The sequence below is a fragment of the Tamandua tetradactyla genome, chromosome 5 (genome assembly GCF_023851605.1).
Source record: "Tamandua tetradactyla isolate mTamTet1 chromosome 5, mTamTet1.pri, whole genome shotgun sequence".
Classification (NCBI taxonomy): Eukaryota; Metazoa; Chordata; class Mammalia; order Pilosa; family Myrmecophagidae; genus Tamandua; species Tamandua tetradactyla.
Window position 1 is genome coordinate 21,321,372 of NC_135331.1, and position 16,600 is coordinate 21,337,971.

A 16,600-nucleotide genomic window follows, 5' to 3' on the forward strand; every position below is an offset into this window, starting at 1 on the left:
TGTGCTCAGATAGAAAAAAGGAACCTGGTGGAAAACAGGGCAGAAGAACTTCCTGTGGTCACACGTGTTATCACTGTGGCCACTGCTTAAGGTGAGTCTTAAAGCAAGGGGATCTGCCACGAGGGGGCACAGCCCTGGCAAAAGCCTGGAAGCATGCACAATCCTGGGGTGTGCCCGGGACTCGATTGTCAAGTATGGCTTGAACGTGGTGGATGGGGAGGGGAGAGGTCAGAGAGGTACCTGTCAGGTAGGCAGGGGTCAGATTTTTGGGGTGCCTTTCACTCATTCATTCATTTGTTCATTCATTCATTTATTCGATAACTACTTGTTGAATGTCTATTATGTTTCAGGCAGGTACTGAGGAGACAACAGTGAGCAAGACAGACAAAAATGTTTGTCTGCATGGAGTTTATATTCCAGTGTTGGGGAGAAACAACAAACAGGACAAATAAGTAAACTTATAGTTTATAAGACGGTGGTAAGTGCTACAGAGAAAAATAAAGCAGGGAAAGGGGTTAAAAAATAGTGTGTGTGTGTGTGTGTGTGTGTGTGTAGGTGTTCAGTCTTAAATAAGGTGATTACGGAAAGCCTGTCTGAAAAGGAGACATCTGGGCAAAGACACGAAGAAGGAAAGGCATTAGCCACATATATATATGAAGGGGAAGTTCATTCAAGGCAGAAGGAATGGCAGGTGAAAAGGTCCTGTGGTGGGACCGTGCCTGGTGGGTTTGAGGAACAGAAGCCAGGCTGGAATGGAATGATCAAGGGGGAAAGTGGAAGGAGATGATATTTGAAAGGTAAAGAGTGTGGGGTTCAGATGGTGTTGGATCTTGTGGACCACTGTCAGGACTTTGGTTTTTACTCTGAATGAAATGGGGAGACTTTGGAGAGTTGTGAGCAGAGGAGGGGCATCGGCTGATTTTTGTTTTAACAGAAATCAGTAACACTGGCTTCTGGGGGTAGATTAGATTGAAGCACAGGCCAGGAATGCGAGGGTAACCAGGCTCCAGTTAGGAAGCTAGTATAACAGTTCAGGTGAGAGATATGGTTGCTTGAATCAGGGCGACACCAGTGAAGGTGGTGAGAAGTAGTATGATTTAATTCTTTTATTATAAAAAATTTCAAACATAAATGGAGAATAATAGAATTATTTATAATAATATATCATGTCACATGTACCATCCCCCAGCTTCAAGAATTATCAACCTATATTGTTTCAATTATACCTCCACCTGCATTGTCCCTCCTGTAAATTATTTTGGAGCGAACCCCAGACATCATTTGTTTCATTGGATGCATTTTGAATGTAAAGCTGATAAGTGTTGCTAACAGACAGAATCAGTGTGACAGGGAAGGGTCAAGTCATTAGCCACTGGAGGGATGGAAGTGTCTACCTGAAATGGGAAAGACTGGGGAACGGGTGCATTTTGGGCATGAAGATGAGGAGTTCAGTTTCAGGAGCTCAGTTTTGCATTTGTGAAGTCTGAGGTATGTTAAAGATAGGAGTAAACCATTGGCTCTATGGGTCTGGATTTCAGGAGATAGGTCTGAGCTTGGGATATAAATTGGGATTCATCAGTAGAGAGCTATTGAAAGCCCTGAATCCTGATGAGATGATCAGTGCAATGAATATAGAGTGAGAAAAGAAAAGAAACAAGTACAGAGCCCAGAGGCACTTAATAATATTGAGTCTGGAGAGCTGCAAGAGTCTAGCAAACAAGAATGAGAAAGAGTAGCCAATGGGATAGAAGCGAAACCAGGACCGGTGATTTGGAAGCCATGTGAAGACATCATTTTAAGGAAGAAAAAAAGAACCCACTGGGTTGAATGTTGGGTGAATGGGTTACATTGTCGTGAGAGCAGCAGCAAGCCAAGGAAGTGACAACGGGTAAGGTTAGCATTCTGATTCGCACACCCTTGTGAGGCGTGCATTGCAATCACTGTGTTTCCCATTCTAAATGTGAGGAAGTCGAGCTCAATGGGACTGGGATCTGTTTGGAAGTAGCAGATCCAAGGTGGGCATGAGACGCAGAAAGAAAAACCCGGGCAAGGACTCAGAGGTGGGAAATAGTCTGATACATTTGGGGCACTGCAGGTTGTTCATTATATGGGTGAGTATTGGAGTGTAGAATATTGGGGTGGGGGAAAGAGAAGTGGGACCCACTAAGGGAGACAACATGACATGATGCTTAAGTGCAGAGTCTTCGGCCAGACAGACACTAGATCGAATCTCAACTCTGCTACTTAATAGTTATGTGACCTTGACCAATGCTCATTGCCTGCCTGAGCTTCAGCTTCCTCTTCTGCAAAAATAGGGGCAATGCAACATGGCAAGCAAACTCACCGCCCTCCCCCTCTCGACGTGGGACATGACTCCCAGGGGTCATGAACCTCTCTGGCAACGCGGGACAGAAATCCTAGAATGAGCTGGGACTCAGCATCAAGGGATTGAGAAAACCTCAGCTGAAAGGGGGAAGAGAGATGAGGCAAAATAAAGTGTCAGTGGCTGAGAAGTTTCAAAGAGAGTTGAGAAGTTATCCTGGAGGTTATTCTTACGCATTTAATAGATATCCCCTTTTTAGTTTAAGGTGTATATGAGGCTAGAGGGAAGTACCTGCAACTGTACAGCTGTGTTGTAGTAGCCATGTTTCTTGAAAATCAATGTATAATGATGTAGCTTTTGCAATGTGACTATGTGATTGTGAAAGCCTTGTGTCTGATGCTCCTTTTATCTATGATATTGACAGTTGAGTAAAAAATATGGATTAAAAATAAATAATGGGGGAACAAATGTTAAAATAAATTGAGTAGATTGAAATACTAGTGGACAATGAAAGGGAGAGGTGAGGGGTATAGAAAAAATAGGAGGAACAAAGGTTAAAATCTATTGAGTAGATGGAAATACTAGTGGTCAATGAGAGGGAGGGGAAAGAGGTATGCGATGTGTGAGTTTTTTCTTTTTCCTTCTTATTTCTTTTTCTGGAGTGATGCATATGTTCTAAAATAATGATCATGGTGATGAATATACTACTATGTGATAATATTGTGAGCCATTGATTGTACACCACACAGGGAATGTTTGTATGTTAAGAATGTTCATATTTGTTTGTTGCTTTGGCTTGATAATACAAAATAAATTAAATTAAAAAAAATAGGGGCAGTGTTTATCAATCTAAACTTGTTGTGAGAATAAAGGCAGTGCCACTGCGCTGTGCTATGCCCAGCACATAGAAAAATGCTCAAATGACTAGTTCCCACTCTCCTAAATTTGATTGGCTTAGTACAGACAATGGATGATTCTATCCAAGGTCAGGTGACCATCCCCGGTCCAATCAGCTGTGGCCAAAAGGGTGAAGAGATCTGATGTGACAATTTGGTGGAAGGAATTGGAGAAGGCGAGCAGGGAGGGTACAGAGTGGAGGGGATGTGCCTATGGCAGAAGCTCAGAGAAGGTGGGAGGGAGAGGTGTTCCTTCCAGATGATATAGGCGAACCTAATGAGGTTGTCAAGGTTTATCTTCCACAGAAGTTGTCCTCTGAACATCCTTATCCTCTAAGCCTCGTTATTCTTATTTGTCAAAAGGATCAGGAGTATGAATTCTACTTCTTAATCTAACTTCCAGGGCAGCTGGGAGGATAAGAATCAAAGGACACCATGTCCAAGGAGACTCGGTGTAAATGCCATACACATACATAGAATTATTAATTTACTGAGGAAAAGAAAAAATAATTTTATTGAGCCACTGAAGCAAATCTTAGTCAAGGCTTTGGGACAGAAAAGACTGCCTACTCTGACTCACCCAATGAATGGCAGCTTACTCAGTTTAATCTAATGAAAATATATGGGGGGGGGGATTTGATAGAGAACAGGGCAGGACTATAAGCTCCCTGCAGCTTCTCTCTCTCTTGGGCTGTGTAAGGGCTTCTGGGAGGATGCAAGCCTTCTAGGCTCTGCAACTGTGAGCCAAGCTCCCTGTTGTAAGCCAATCCATTGGATGCTATTTGTTTTAGCAGCCGGAAAACTAAGACAGGAGGGGTAAGTTCATATTTATGCTTCAGAAAGATCTCAATGGTTTGGGTGGTAGGGGGTGGAATGGGGAGATGGGAGCATAAGAGGGTGGACAATGGGCAACCTGGCCACGGCCTCCTCTGGGGACTTGCAGGCACTTGTCAGTGTCCCTTAATGAGCATGATGGTGTCACAGTCCTTGATCTGTAGGTATCTAAGGGTATAATGATCCCACAGGTATCGACCCTGGAAACTCAGTATCTGATCCTCCACGTAAGGCCCTCCAGCCTCCGCAATCTTCTCTTTCAAGGCACGGATGGAGTTATCCGGGTTGATGGCATAAGGCTTGTTCTGGCTGCCAGCATTCTTCACAAAGACCTGGATCTCAGGGGGGAAGGTTTCCAGCACCTGGATGCGCACCCTAGAGAAGATCCCGTGATCCGCCAGGGTCTGCCAGACGCTGAGCTGTTGCCGCTCCCCATTCGGCTTCTGGAAGGAGAGACGCAGCTGCCCACTGAGGTCGCAGGTCCTCTTGATCTTCATTTTCAACTTCCTGATGGAACTGTAGGGGTTCACTTGGAGTGTCCAGTCCTCCTCCCCGGGCTGTCTCACCACCACCTGGACATCCCTGGCTCGCTGGAAGGGAAAGGGGCTAGTGAAGGTAGTCACATCTGTCTGTTGTCTCCAAAACCTCCCCCTCCTGGAGACCGACTATATGATTTATCGCCTACCGAGACACTTGCTAAAATAAAAGGAGGAGCTATCAATAATGATCTAAGACAACAGCCACGAACCAGGACTTTCCCGGGCAAAGGGGGACATTTTGGGCCATCCTCTGACCTCCAACCCACCCCAAGCACAGGAGCAACTGGCAACACCTCTTAAAGCAGTCTTCACATGTGTAATTATTCAGAGTCCTCACCTGTCACATGGGGAAAACATTAGCATCCACTGCAGGGTGGACACTGTAGGGCTGTGGCAAGGTTAAGCGATTTAACCTATGTCAGGCACTGGAAACAGGGGACAAAGACAGTTCAAGGGTATTCATTGCAACAGCAAAACTGCAAGCACCCTACAATTCTATCAGCAGGGCACAAGTTATCTAAATTAAGGTACTTCCATGAATTGGATTAGGATACACAGATTCCCATTTGTCTAGGGCACTTCTAGTTTGTGTCACTGTCCTGGCTTTTACCATCGCCCTCTTTCACTCTCAGAAGTGTCCTGATGGAGTCAACAGGTTATCCTGGAGGTTATTCTTAGGCATTATACAGATATTCCTTTTTAAAATATGGTATATTGGAGAGGCTAGAGGGAAATACCTGAAACTGTTGAGTTGTGTTCCTTGCTTCTAGAAAACGATTGCACAAAGATATAACGTTTACAATGGGACTGTGTGATTGTGAAAACCTTGTGTCTAACGCTCTTTAGATCCAGGGTATGGACAAATGAGTAAAAAATAAGGAAAAATACATAACGGGGGACAAAGAGTAAAATAAATTGGGGGATGGAAATACTAGTGGTCAATGAGAGGGAGGGGTTAGGGGTATGGTGTGTATGTGTTTTCTCTTTTTTGTTTTTATTTCTTTTTCTGGAGTGATGTAAATGTTCTAAAAAAATGATCATGGTGACGAATACACAACCACGTGATGATACTGTGAGCCACTGATTGTACACCATGTATTAGAATGTATGCGTGTGAAGATTTCTCAATTAAAAAAAAAAAAGTGTCCTGATCTGAACTTTATATCCTTAGGTGTGGATATGGAACTGTCTCTAAGAAAGTTTACTTTGGTAATGGAATAATTTAATAATTTAAATTAAAAAGTAAAAATGCCTCCAAAACAGGACATAAAACCAGACACAGGCATGTAATTGTGCAGATGGTCTGTTCTAGGAAGGAGAGAGAAGAAACTGATATGTGGGTGTCTGAGAGGGAGTTGAACAGAGGGAACAAGGCCTCTGTTGGATGAAAGGAAGATTTACTTCTAATTCTGTACTCTTTTCAATCTTCTTGGCTTTTTTTTATTATGAACATGCATTACCTTTTCCCAAAATGTGAAGTAGTAGTAGTCATAATAATAATAATAATAATAAAGGTTAGGGGGAGGCCCTACCCATATTACCAACAGCCCCTTCCAACATGAAAGAGTTAGAATGGGCATAGCTTAAATACCCCCAAAGAGTGGGAGAAAGATCAAAGGTGATGGTGGAGTTATACCGAGAAGGTAAGGTTTAACAAACAAGTACGATTGCTGAATCATTATATTGATATTTCTTTTAGTCTCCAGTATCTTAGAACAGCTGGATGTGAAAACCTAAAATTGTGGAATTGTAACCCATACCAAACTCTGACATCTGTTCTACAACTAACGGTTGTGCTGTGCTTTGAAATTTATTGCTGTTTTGTATATATGTTATTGTTCACCAAAAAAAGAAGGGAAAAAAGTCTATTGTGATGATAAAAAGATATTTAAGCCCTCTAGCCTCCTATATTCTGGAGCAGCTAGAAAGAAAAATCTGAGAGGATGGTATGGTAGCCCATGACATACTCTGGGATCTGTCCTGTAACTACTTGTTGAAGAGTGCTTTGAAAACGATTGCTTTTTATTTCTTTGCTTTGTATGTATGTTATACCATACAATAAAAAAAGTTAAAAGAAAAGATTAGGGGGAGAGATCTCAGCAGGAGTGTAAAGTACTAGCCTGAATCATAAATCTCGCTGCCTGATCAGCTGGACATTTCCAGTCCCTGGCACATGGCTGGGTGCTGGTCACTCTGATGCATTAAGTCACGTGGGTTGTTTTTGAAGGTGGACTCAGAATCCTTCACAGTATCTGAAACGCCCAACTGGGGAAAGCCTTTCCTAGGAGGAACAGGTTGGGGGACTCCGATCGCTCAGGGAGCTCATAAGCACAGGTGTGGTCTCTGAACCCTGGATTCCATGTGGCATTCACACCTGTGACTGCCGTGACCCTTGTGGGAAAAAACACACACGCGGAGGCCATAGAGCCAGGGGGTGCTGTCTGCAGTGGGACACTATGCACCTCTTGTGTTGTTTGGGATATATCTATTGCATTTCTTATTTTAATAGCAAGACATTGAGCTTCTGAATATACATACTAAGGGAAACGTTACCCCAGAGGATGCATTTCTGTGTAGACGTTCTTCATTTAGTATTAGTATTATGAATACTAATTCCGCAAATGGCTACAGAGCAGGGCAGGAATCACTGCACCCATTTTACAGGGGAAAGAATGGAGGCCCGACTTTCAGGGTCAGGGGAAGAATTGCACACTGGTTGACTGAGACTTCTCCAGGGGAGGTGGTCCCTGTGCCGGAACTTACAGGAATTGGGGCAGGATTTCGGAAGGGATTCATTTGGGGCTGAAGTGAGACAAGCACTGAGTTGTGACTGGGGAGTGGGGTGGGGTCATACCTGGACATGCCAGCCCTGGCTGGGATCTTCAATCTGGCAGCAGGCCTGACGCAGGCAGTGAACAGCCTCTCTGGCCACCAGGTCCCATCTCTTCCAGCTTCCCAGGTTGTTGGTGGGGTCAGCAGGGTCAAGGATGACAGGCCTGAGAGACAGAAAGCAGTGGGTTTCAGCCACACTCAAGGCTCTGGTCTCTGGAACTCAGACTGTGCAGGATTATGCATGCCTCTCTGTAGGGAGAGCTCCCTGAACACCGAAGCTCTTGGGTCAGGATTGGGGATGCAACCCAAGGTGGACCAATCAAAGTCAATCATAGGGATTTCAATCATAGGGATTTTGTTTGGAATGCCAGGGCATAGGTGTATTGGAAGGTATGTGTCCAGATGGGAGACTTGGAACTGATGCAGCCATGAATGAATTTGCATGAAGTCAAAAGTGAAACCTTGGGAAGGGTTTCAAAGTAACCATAGGAAGGGTTTCATAGTAAACAAATGAAGCTTCATTTATCTCTGGACTTTTCTGTTACAAAATTTAGTACATTCCCTTTACTTCCTGAACTTTGAGTTGAATTTCCTATTCCTTGCAGCTGAAGGTAATGCACCCAGCATACTCACCTGCCTTCCTTCAACTGTTGTTTGAGAAAGTTTCGAACAATCTTATTTTGAAAATCATAGTACTTGGTCCAGTATATGCAGATATCTCCATGATCTCTGAGGAGTTCCATCACAGCCACAAACCCTTCACTGAGGCAGAAGTTCTCACTTTCATCTGTACCCATCTCCCAGGCATAGATGGTCAGTAGCTCCAGTGCATATTTTGCAGGCAATGATGCATCTCGATATTTAGGTTTCAAATGCTGTTCAGGGAGAGAGAGAGAGAGAGAAGGAGAGAAAGCGAGATTGTTGTTACCCTAGGAAATGTTTTTCCAGGGTCCCAGTGATACTTCAGCAACTTTATTGTACATCTGAATCATGTAGCACATCCATGAAATTTCACATTAGACCCACTGGCATGGGGTGTAGATGAAATTATGTTTTCGGGCTATCAGGATTTTAATAAAAGAGGAAGTTGGAATGTTGTGTGGACCTTCTGAGCATCGTCAATCCATGCCATTCAGTTAGGATATGAGAGGCAACATCATACAGGGAATATAGGATATAACTGAAGAAAACTAATACATGCAAGTACAGCGAAGGATATAAAGCTAGATCGGAACAAATTGGTGGAGGACAGAATAATAACATGAAATCTTCAATGCTTCTAAATTAATTTAGAAATTGATTACAATCCCAATTAGAATCCAAGTGGGTTTCTTTTTTCAAGTGGGGTTTTTAATGGGAAAAAATGATCTTAAGATTCATATAGAAGAATAAATGCCTGGGAAAAAACCAAGATAATAATGAAAGAGAAAAGTAGGGACGTTAATATTTCCGCCTTCCCAGATATAGAAAGCAGTTGTAACAAAAACAGTATGCTTTGGCATAGGAGTAAACTATAGTCAAGTGAAACAGAACAGAGAGCTAAAAATTAGTCCCTAGCAGATATAATGATTTGATAATTTACAAAAGTGTTTTTTCAATTCGGTGGTAAAAAGATGTAGGGCGGGCCACGGTGGTTCAGCAGGCAAGAATGCTTGCCTGCCATGCCAGAGGACCCAGGTTTGATTCCTGGTGCCTGCCCATGTAAAAAAAAAAAAAAAAAGATGTACAGTTCAATAAATAATGCTGGCACAACTTGTTAGTCATTTGGAAGGGAATAAAGGTGATCCCAATGTCACACGATATGGCAAAATAAATTACAGATGGAGCTAAAGTAAATATTAAACATATTAGAAGAAATTTAAGAGAAGTTGCATAGAACATGCAGGTTAAGATAGGAAACCTATAATCTATAAAATCAGACATAGTTGTCTATGTAAAAATTAGAAATCATTATGTTGTCAATAACACCATAATTAAGGCCAATAGATAAATGATCCATTGGTAAAAAATACTTGCAATATATATGAGAAATATCGACCATTTACAACAAGGTCTTACAACTGATAAAGAAAAATACAGTCTAATAGAAAAAAAGGCACAACTAATGTTAGTAGGCACTTCCTAAAAGTTTAAATCCAAAGGTCAATAAACAAATGGATTTTTTAAAAGGTAGACTGCGATAACTGCATGCTATGACTTCGTTTATGTAAACTCCGCGTGAATACAACCATAAAAAACCATGAAGGAATGGTCATCAAAAATGTTACTGGCGTTATCCCAGGGATTTCATGTGAAGTTTACATTCCTTCTTAGGCTTTTATTCACTTTGCGAATTTTTTTCTAACGGCCCCAATGCAATATTCAAATCATCGAAACCATGAATTTTTAAATGAAAAATATTTCCTGTTGTGAATAAGAGCAAAGGTTCAAGAACCAGATAGTCTCGTGTTCGAATCTCAGCTCCACTTTAGCCTTTGAGCCTTGGGTTTCTCACCTCTAAAATGGAGAGAATGAATAGTACATATTTTAGAGAGTTGGTGGAAAGACCAAAGGAGAAAAAGCAGGCAGAGCACTGGGCATAGGTCATGGAACAGAATTAACATTCAATAAATGGTAGCTTTAATGTTGTTGATGTTATAATGACCCGAAGTGCCTGAGGGCTGATGCTTGTTGAAAATCATGCTTGCGTTCAGTGGGAACTATTTAATGCCCTTGAAGGACATGTCATTGGAACCAGGAGGCCACAGCCAAGACACTGCCCCTTAGAAGATAATTAACACTCAGCACCAATAAATACAGCTAACCCTAACACTAGGGTGTCCAGGGCTCCAGAGTTAACAAATAGCTTCCAATTCTTTTTTTTTTTTTTGTATGCTGTATGGCAAGGTCACATTTCCTTATTTTTCCATGTGAGTATCCAGTTATTGCAGCATCATTTGTTGAATTTTTATGTGTTTGTTTTTTCTTTCTTTCTTTGCTTGTTTTTTGGGAAGGGCCTGGGCCAGGAATCAAACCCGGGTTTCCCGCATGGCAGGCGAGAATTCTACCACCGAACCACCCTCACACCCCTCCAATTATACTATTTCACTTACACTTTTTAAACCTGCCCTCTGTGCTTGGACAGTTAGGTTGAGTTCTTGTTTATTTACTTTTTTGAAATTTAAAATGATTTGAGTAATTCATTTTACTCTAAATGGAGTTCAATACAGAACCCTCTTCCTAAAGAATATCCCTTTGCGGTGATTCTTCATTATAATCGTTGCTCTTCTCATCCACTGTTGGTACATCAGAATTGAATTTTTAAGAGCACAGATTTATACTATTAAAATGGACTTCTTCGGGGTTTAATTTTTTTTAAAAATATATTTTTATCAACAAATCTTCACACACATACAGTCCACACATGGTGTGCAGTCAATGGCTCTCGATATTATCATATATTTGTGTATTCATCACCATGATCATTTTTAGAATATTTGCATCACTCCAGATAAAGAAATAAAGAGAAAAAAACTTCATACATTCCATATCCTTTACCCCTCTCTCTCATTGACCACGGGTATTTCAATCTACTTAACCTATTTTACCCCTTATCTGGGGGGTTAATCTTTATATGGGAATTTGGGATATAAAATATCACATTTGAACAACTTAGCACTTTAAAGTTAAAATATAAAAGTATCTTCTCGGCATAGATCCTACAGGTTATTTAATGCTAATCCGTATTGTGCAATTATATCTCAGAAGACTTAATCGATTGGTCTTTGAAAAGGGCGATAGGTAAGTTTTTAGAAGATTACATTTCTGGAATTTTTGTGAACGGGAATTTCTGATGCTACAGTAAATTAAAAAGTTGGATGATTTTCATGTGATATCCTATTTCATTAATACAGAGCTTGTTTTCATTTTTTTTGTACTTAATGATGCACTGCCTGTGCTGGTTTGAAAGGATGTATCCCCCTAGAAAAACCATGTTTTAATCAAAATCCCATTTCATAAAGGTAGAATAATCCCTATTCAATACTGTACGTTTGAAACTGTAATCAGATCATCACCCTGGATGATGTGATTTAGTCAAGAGTGGTTGTTAAACTGAATTAGGTGATGACATGTCTCCACCCACGTGGGTGAGTCTTGATTGGCTTACTGGAGTCCTATAAAAGAGGAAACATTTTGGAGAATGGGAGATTCAGAGAGAGCAGACAATGCTGCAGCACCACGAAGGAGAGAGTTCATCAGCCAGCGACCTTTGGAGATGGAGAAGGAAAACGTCTCCAGGGGAGCTTCATGAAACAGGAAGCCAGGAGAGGAAGCTAGCAGATGACACCGTGTTCATTATGTGCCCTTCCAGCTGAGATAGAAACCCTGACCGTGTTCACCATGTGCCTTCTCACTTGAGAGAGAAACTCTGAACTTTGTTGGCCTTCTTGAACCAAGGTATCTTTCCCTGGATGCCTTAGATTGGACATTTCTATAGACTTGTTTTAATTGGGACATTTTCTCAGCCTTAGAACTGTAAACCAGCAATTTATTAAACTCCCCTTTTTAAATGTCATTGTGTTTCTGGTATTTTGCATTTTGGCAGCTAGCAAACTAGAACACTGCCCTGCCCTCTCCTCGTCCGCACACCTCCTAGCCAGGCAGACCCCCTCCCTCACCTTTAGATACCAGTGCTTCACCAAACGCAGGAGGCTTTTCAGCTTAGCAGGGCGTCTTTTCACAAAGTGTCTCTGCAGCTCCGTGAAGCTTGGCGAGAACTCCCCGGGGCCGCCGGCACTGGTTATCAATTTTTTATAGACTTTTGGTGGCGGTTTAGAGTCTGGGGAAAAGGGTCCTGGGAGGAGAAAAGTAGCTGGTCAGGGAAATCTATTCTTTGAGATAGCACAGAACTTACACAAATGATCTCGTGCAATCTCACCACTAAGCAATATTAGCCTTTATATGTTACGGCTAGACCTAGATGGCTTGGTAAAACACCCAAAAGTCACACAGGTTCAAAATCACTCACACTGCCCCAAACACTTACCGTGTGTCAGGCACTGGGCTGAACTCAGAGGAAACTGCTGCTTTTGTAGGTCAAGCATCATCAATTTTCTAAGGTTCAACCTGATATTATTATCCTATTTAACAGGTTGGTGCACTGAGTCTTGGCGAGGTTAAATAGCTTGCCCAAGGTCACACAACTGGTAAGCCTTGGAGCCAAAATTTGAAGACATTTTGTTTTTTTATAAGTTATTATTATTTTTAATTAAGGGGAATTTCACCTAACATAAACTAATCATTTTGAAATGCATAAGTCACTGGCATTTAGTGCATTCATACTTAGTGCAACTACCACCTACATTAAGTTCCAGAACATCGTCACCACCCCAAAAGAAAATCCAGTACCCAGTCACTCCCCATTTCCCCTTCCTCCCAGCCCCAGCAGCCACCAATTTGCAGAATGGGATTTACCCATTCTGGATGTCTTACATAAATGAAATCCTACCATATGGGACCTATTTTTTTTTTTTTTTTTTGGTCTGGCTTCTTTCACTTAGCATAGTATTTTCGAGGTGGGAGTGTTGTCTTAAAAAATTATTCCAATCCACTTCTGTCCGACTCCAAAAACCTTGAAGTAAGTGCTCCACCTGTTGTTTCCCACAGGGTGGGAAATCTCAGATTGGGTGGGATGATGCCGTTATTTGGAGAAGTTCTCTTTCTCCAAGCAACGGGTGGGACACAACAACCCATGCATTTATGGGAGGGCTTTAGCTTCAAGGTAGAGCTCCTGTTCCAGCCCCACACAAGAAAAGCGCAGCGTCTCTGCTCTCCCCATCAGCCTGCAGGGTCCCGCGCGCCCCTCCCCCACGGCGGCGGGGGTGGGGGGGGGGGGGCGACCGGGCCCCGCCTGCTCTCTCCGCACCAGACGCCATCTTTACCCAGAGCATCAAACGCCGGGAGCACGTCGATCTCCACGGCCACGCTGCTCTTCCTGGACTGGACCTTGAAGGACAGGGAGCGAGGGACGCTGGCCTCCCCTTTGGGCCTGGCCAGGGTGATATCGTAGGCCAGGCTCCTACTACAGTGAGACAGTTTTTCCTCCATCAAGCTGATGACGGTGCCTCGGAGCCGCGCCTGGCAACGGAAGCCGGAGAAGCAGTCCAGGAAGAGGACGAGGTCCAGGTCAGAGCTGTGGTTGAGCGTCGTCCCCTTCCCTGAGGAGCCGCCCTGTGGAGGATGACGATGTTGAGCTTTCCCTCCCCTGAGGCCTCTGTCTTGGGGTGGGGGTGGGGGGTTGAAGCCCGAGGCGCCATATTGGGCTGTTTACACGGGTCCCAATGGAGCCCGTGGTCTCCATGATGCACAGTGGCCTTTGCTGTGGGGATTGCTACGTGTTTTTCAGTTGTTCAGAAAAAAAGAAGTACCTGCCAAACAATGCAGAGGATATGAATGAAGGTAAAATTCCACCCCACCTCGGGCACTCAACCTCTCTCCGGAGGCAACCTCAAGACCTTCGCTGTCCAACCTGGCAACCAAGGGCCACGTGTGTCTATTTACATTTAGATTAATTCAAATAAAGCAAAACAAAAAAATCCAGGTCCTAAGCCATTTCAAGTGCTCAATAGCTGCACATATCTAATGGCTACCATTTTGCATAGCATCTATTTAGAACATTTTCATCATGGGAGCAAGTTCTACTGGACAGCTCTGGCCCAGACGAACCTATTTGTGTGTGTGTGTGTGTGTTTTGTACCCATATTTTGTAGGAGTACATGCATGTGTGAGTAGATAACATTTCTTAAAAAATCTAATTTTGAAATAATTACAGATTTACAGGAAGTTGTGAAGAAAGACATAACATTTGGTTCAATGCATTTTTTATTCTGCGCAAAATAATTGGAGAAGTTGCTGTAGGGAAGTTTCAACTTCTGGAAATAGAAAACATTGAGAAAGAAGGAGGAAGGTAAAATAATCTTTTTTTCTTATATGGACAAATAGTCTCCACTTGATGCATGTACCTGAAAAGGTGAGAATGGGATTTTGAGATATCCAGGTATGTCTTCTATTGAAACACAGTGTGTACGAATCAGTAGAAGAGCTTGTTTACAATTTTTGGTAAAATTTGAACACTGTCAAGCTCATTTTTGAGAAAATATGCTTCCCATTTGTAGTTCTAACTGTGCTAGCTTTTTTTTTCTTCTTTTTTTTTTGGTTTCAGATTCACAAAGAAAAGATACTGATGGAGCTCTAGCCCAGAGAGAAATGGTTGTTGGAAAATGCTTTTTGGAAAAACGCCCTGCAGCAGGATGCTTAGTAAAGCTTCAATGTATGGGGCAGTCGGAGTCTAGAAGATAAAGTTACATCTTTTTAGATAACCACTGGAACTCGAATTTCTGTTTTGTAGCTCATGGTCTGCTGATGCTTTCCTCATCTTTGGCTTCCTCTCTCTTAAGGTTCGTTAAGGCTGTGTGTCCTTCCTCTCAGTTCCACCCTCCGCAGCCACCAATACTGCCCTGCAAAGCCTGATTTAAGTTAATCTTCACTGTTTTCCATTCTAGCAAAAGGAATAAAACCAAGACTTGTGGTCAACTAGCTTTTAATTTAGCATGATCTGTTAAAAATTGAATTTCGATTTAGTATTTTCCCAGTGGAAACCACGCTATAAATAGTTGCTTAATTCCACCGGTCAGCCCCCCCAAAAACCAGTTAGCCTATTAAAGTACCCTTTGGTACTGAATAATTGCTGGGTGGTTTGTAACATAACCAGTAAGTGCTGTTTAAGAAGAAAAATATAAGAGATTATCTTTATGATGTGTGTGTGTGGTGGGGCAGGGGTGGGGAGAGGGGGAGGCAGGTGGGTAGAATGGGGTTTCCCAAATAGGAAACAAAACCATAAATCATAGAGTCCTGCTATTCCTATTTTCCCTGACTCCTTGCAACTCACAAAGCTGGATCCCGACTAATAATGTTGATGATGATACTATACTAATAAATAATAACGATATTATACTAATAAATAATGATGATACTATAATAATAAATAGTGATGATACTAATCATCATCCTTCACATTTGTACAGCTATTTACTGTTTAAAAGCACTTTTGCACGCTTTATCCCATTTATTCCACCTAACAGAACAGTGTTAAAGAAGAGACTGAAGTTCAGAGAGATAAGTGATCCCCCCACCCGCTCCATCTACTCCCCCAACCCAGTGTCACACAGCCCCAAAGAGACAGAGCTGGGATTCGAACCCCAGGGTTCCTAAGTGCTCACCTTCACAACCTTTAGTACTCTGACTTCTTGGTCCTGAACCAGCTCATTGTAGAAACACACTTCCCGGAAGAACCGCTCAATCCTCTGCTGTGCGTCCTGCACTTCCTCTTTCCAGTCGCCGCTGGGTTGAAGGGTCTGCTCCACGAAAGCATCCAGCCTTTCGGCTGGGGTCTCATACAAGTTCTGAAAGGGCTCCATTTCTGCAAGACCGAGCCGCCCTTTGGGATAAATCCTCTCTGCTTCTGCCCTCCCCCTTTTAAGAGAGCGCTTTCGAACAGGCTAAAACCAAAAAGGGAAAATAGGGTGATAACAGAGGGATTTGGCCTCCTCTCCTTGGGGTGAATTACTGTGTGTGTGGGTAGCGCGAGAAGGGGCTGAGGACAGCTCCTCCCTCTCGGGGGCTGGTCCTTCTGCTGTTTTGACGTTTAGAAACTGAAACTGAATTTGCAGAACTGGAAATTTTTTTTTCTTTTTTTTTTTTTTTTTAACATTGTTAGGTACTGGGAATCGAACGCAGAGACCAGGCATAGCAGGCGAAAACTCTGCCACTGAGCCACCGTCACCTGTCCACAGCTGGAAATTTTATCTTTCTGTTTAAGGCTGTTAGAAAACTGAACCTCCCCGCAGGGTCTCAGTTCGGTAATTCCCGGAAGTGTCTCTGCATTCTCCGTTTCCTGCTGGGTGGAGAGGAATCCATGAGCTACTGCAGAAACTGGAATGTGTCTGCCCCTGGGGGCGGGAGGTGTTTACTGCTTGGGGTGAGAGAGTGGGGAACTCTGGGTGAGCCTGAGGGGCTCTGGGGCCTGGGATTGACTGAACTCTCTTTTCTAAGAGCAAAGGCATACGCAGTTTTTATTTCTTGCTTTGTTCTTTATTATCTGAGTAACCCATTTATGGTAGGAAAATGAGAAACTGCAC

At 42.8% G+C, this 16,600-nt stretch overlaps 1 protein-coding gene across 1 annotated transcript in view; it reads right to left on the minus strand.

Annotated features, from left to right (window-relative positions):
- Nucleotides 1-16,145, minus strand: part of OASL (2'-5'-oligoadenylate synthetase like) — a 39,748-nt gene extending 23,603 nt beyond the window's left edge. The window contains exons 1-6 of the mRNA XM_077159321.1: nucleotides 15,683-16,145; nucleotides 13,346-13,634; nucleotides 12,083-12,258; nucleotides 8,058-8,299; nucleotides 7,447-7,588; nucleotides 4,171-4,643 (exon numbers count right to left, since the gene is read on the minus strand). Of these exons, the coding sequence (XP_077015436.1) occupies nucleotides 4,171-4,643; nucleotides 7,447-7,588; nucleotides 8,058-8,299; nucleotides 12,083-12,258; nucleotides 13,346-13,634; nucleotides 15,683-15,880 (1,520 nt within the window). The 5' untranslated portion in view covers nucleotides 15,881-16,145. The remainder of the gene's footprint in view (nucleotides 1-4,170; nucleotides 4,644-7,446; nucleotides 7,589-8,057; nucleotides 8,300-12,082; nucleotides 12,259-13,345; nucleotides 13,635-15,682) is intronic.
- Between the last annotated feature and the right edge of the window lie 455 nt (nucleotides 16,146-16,600).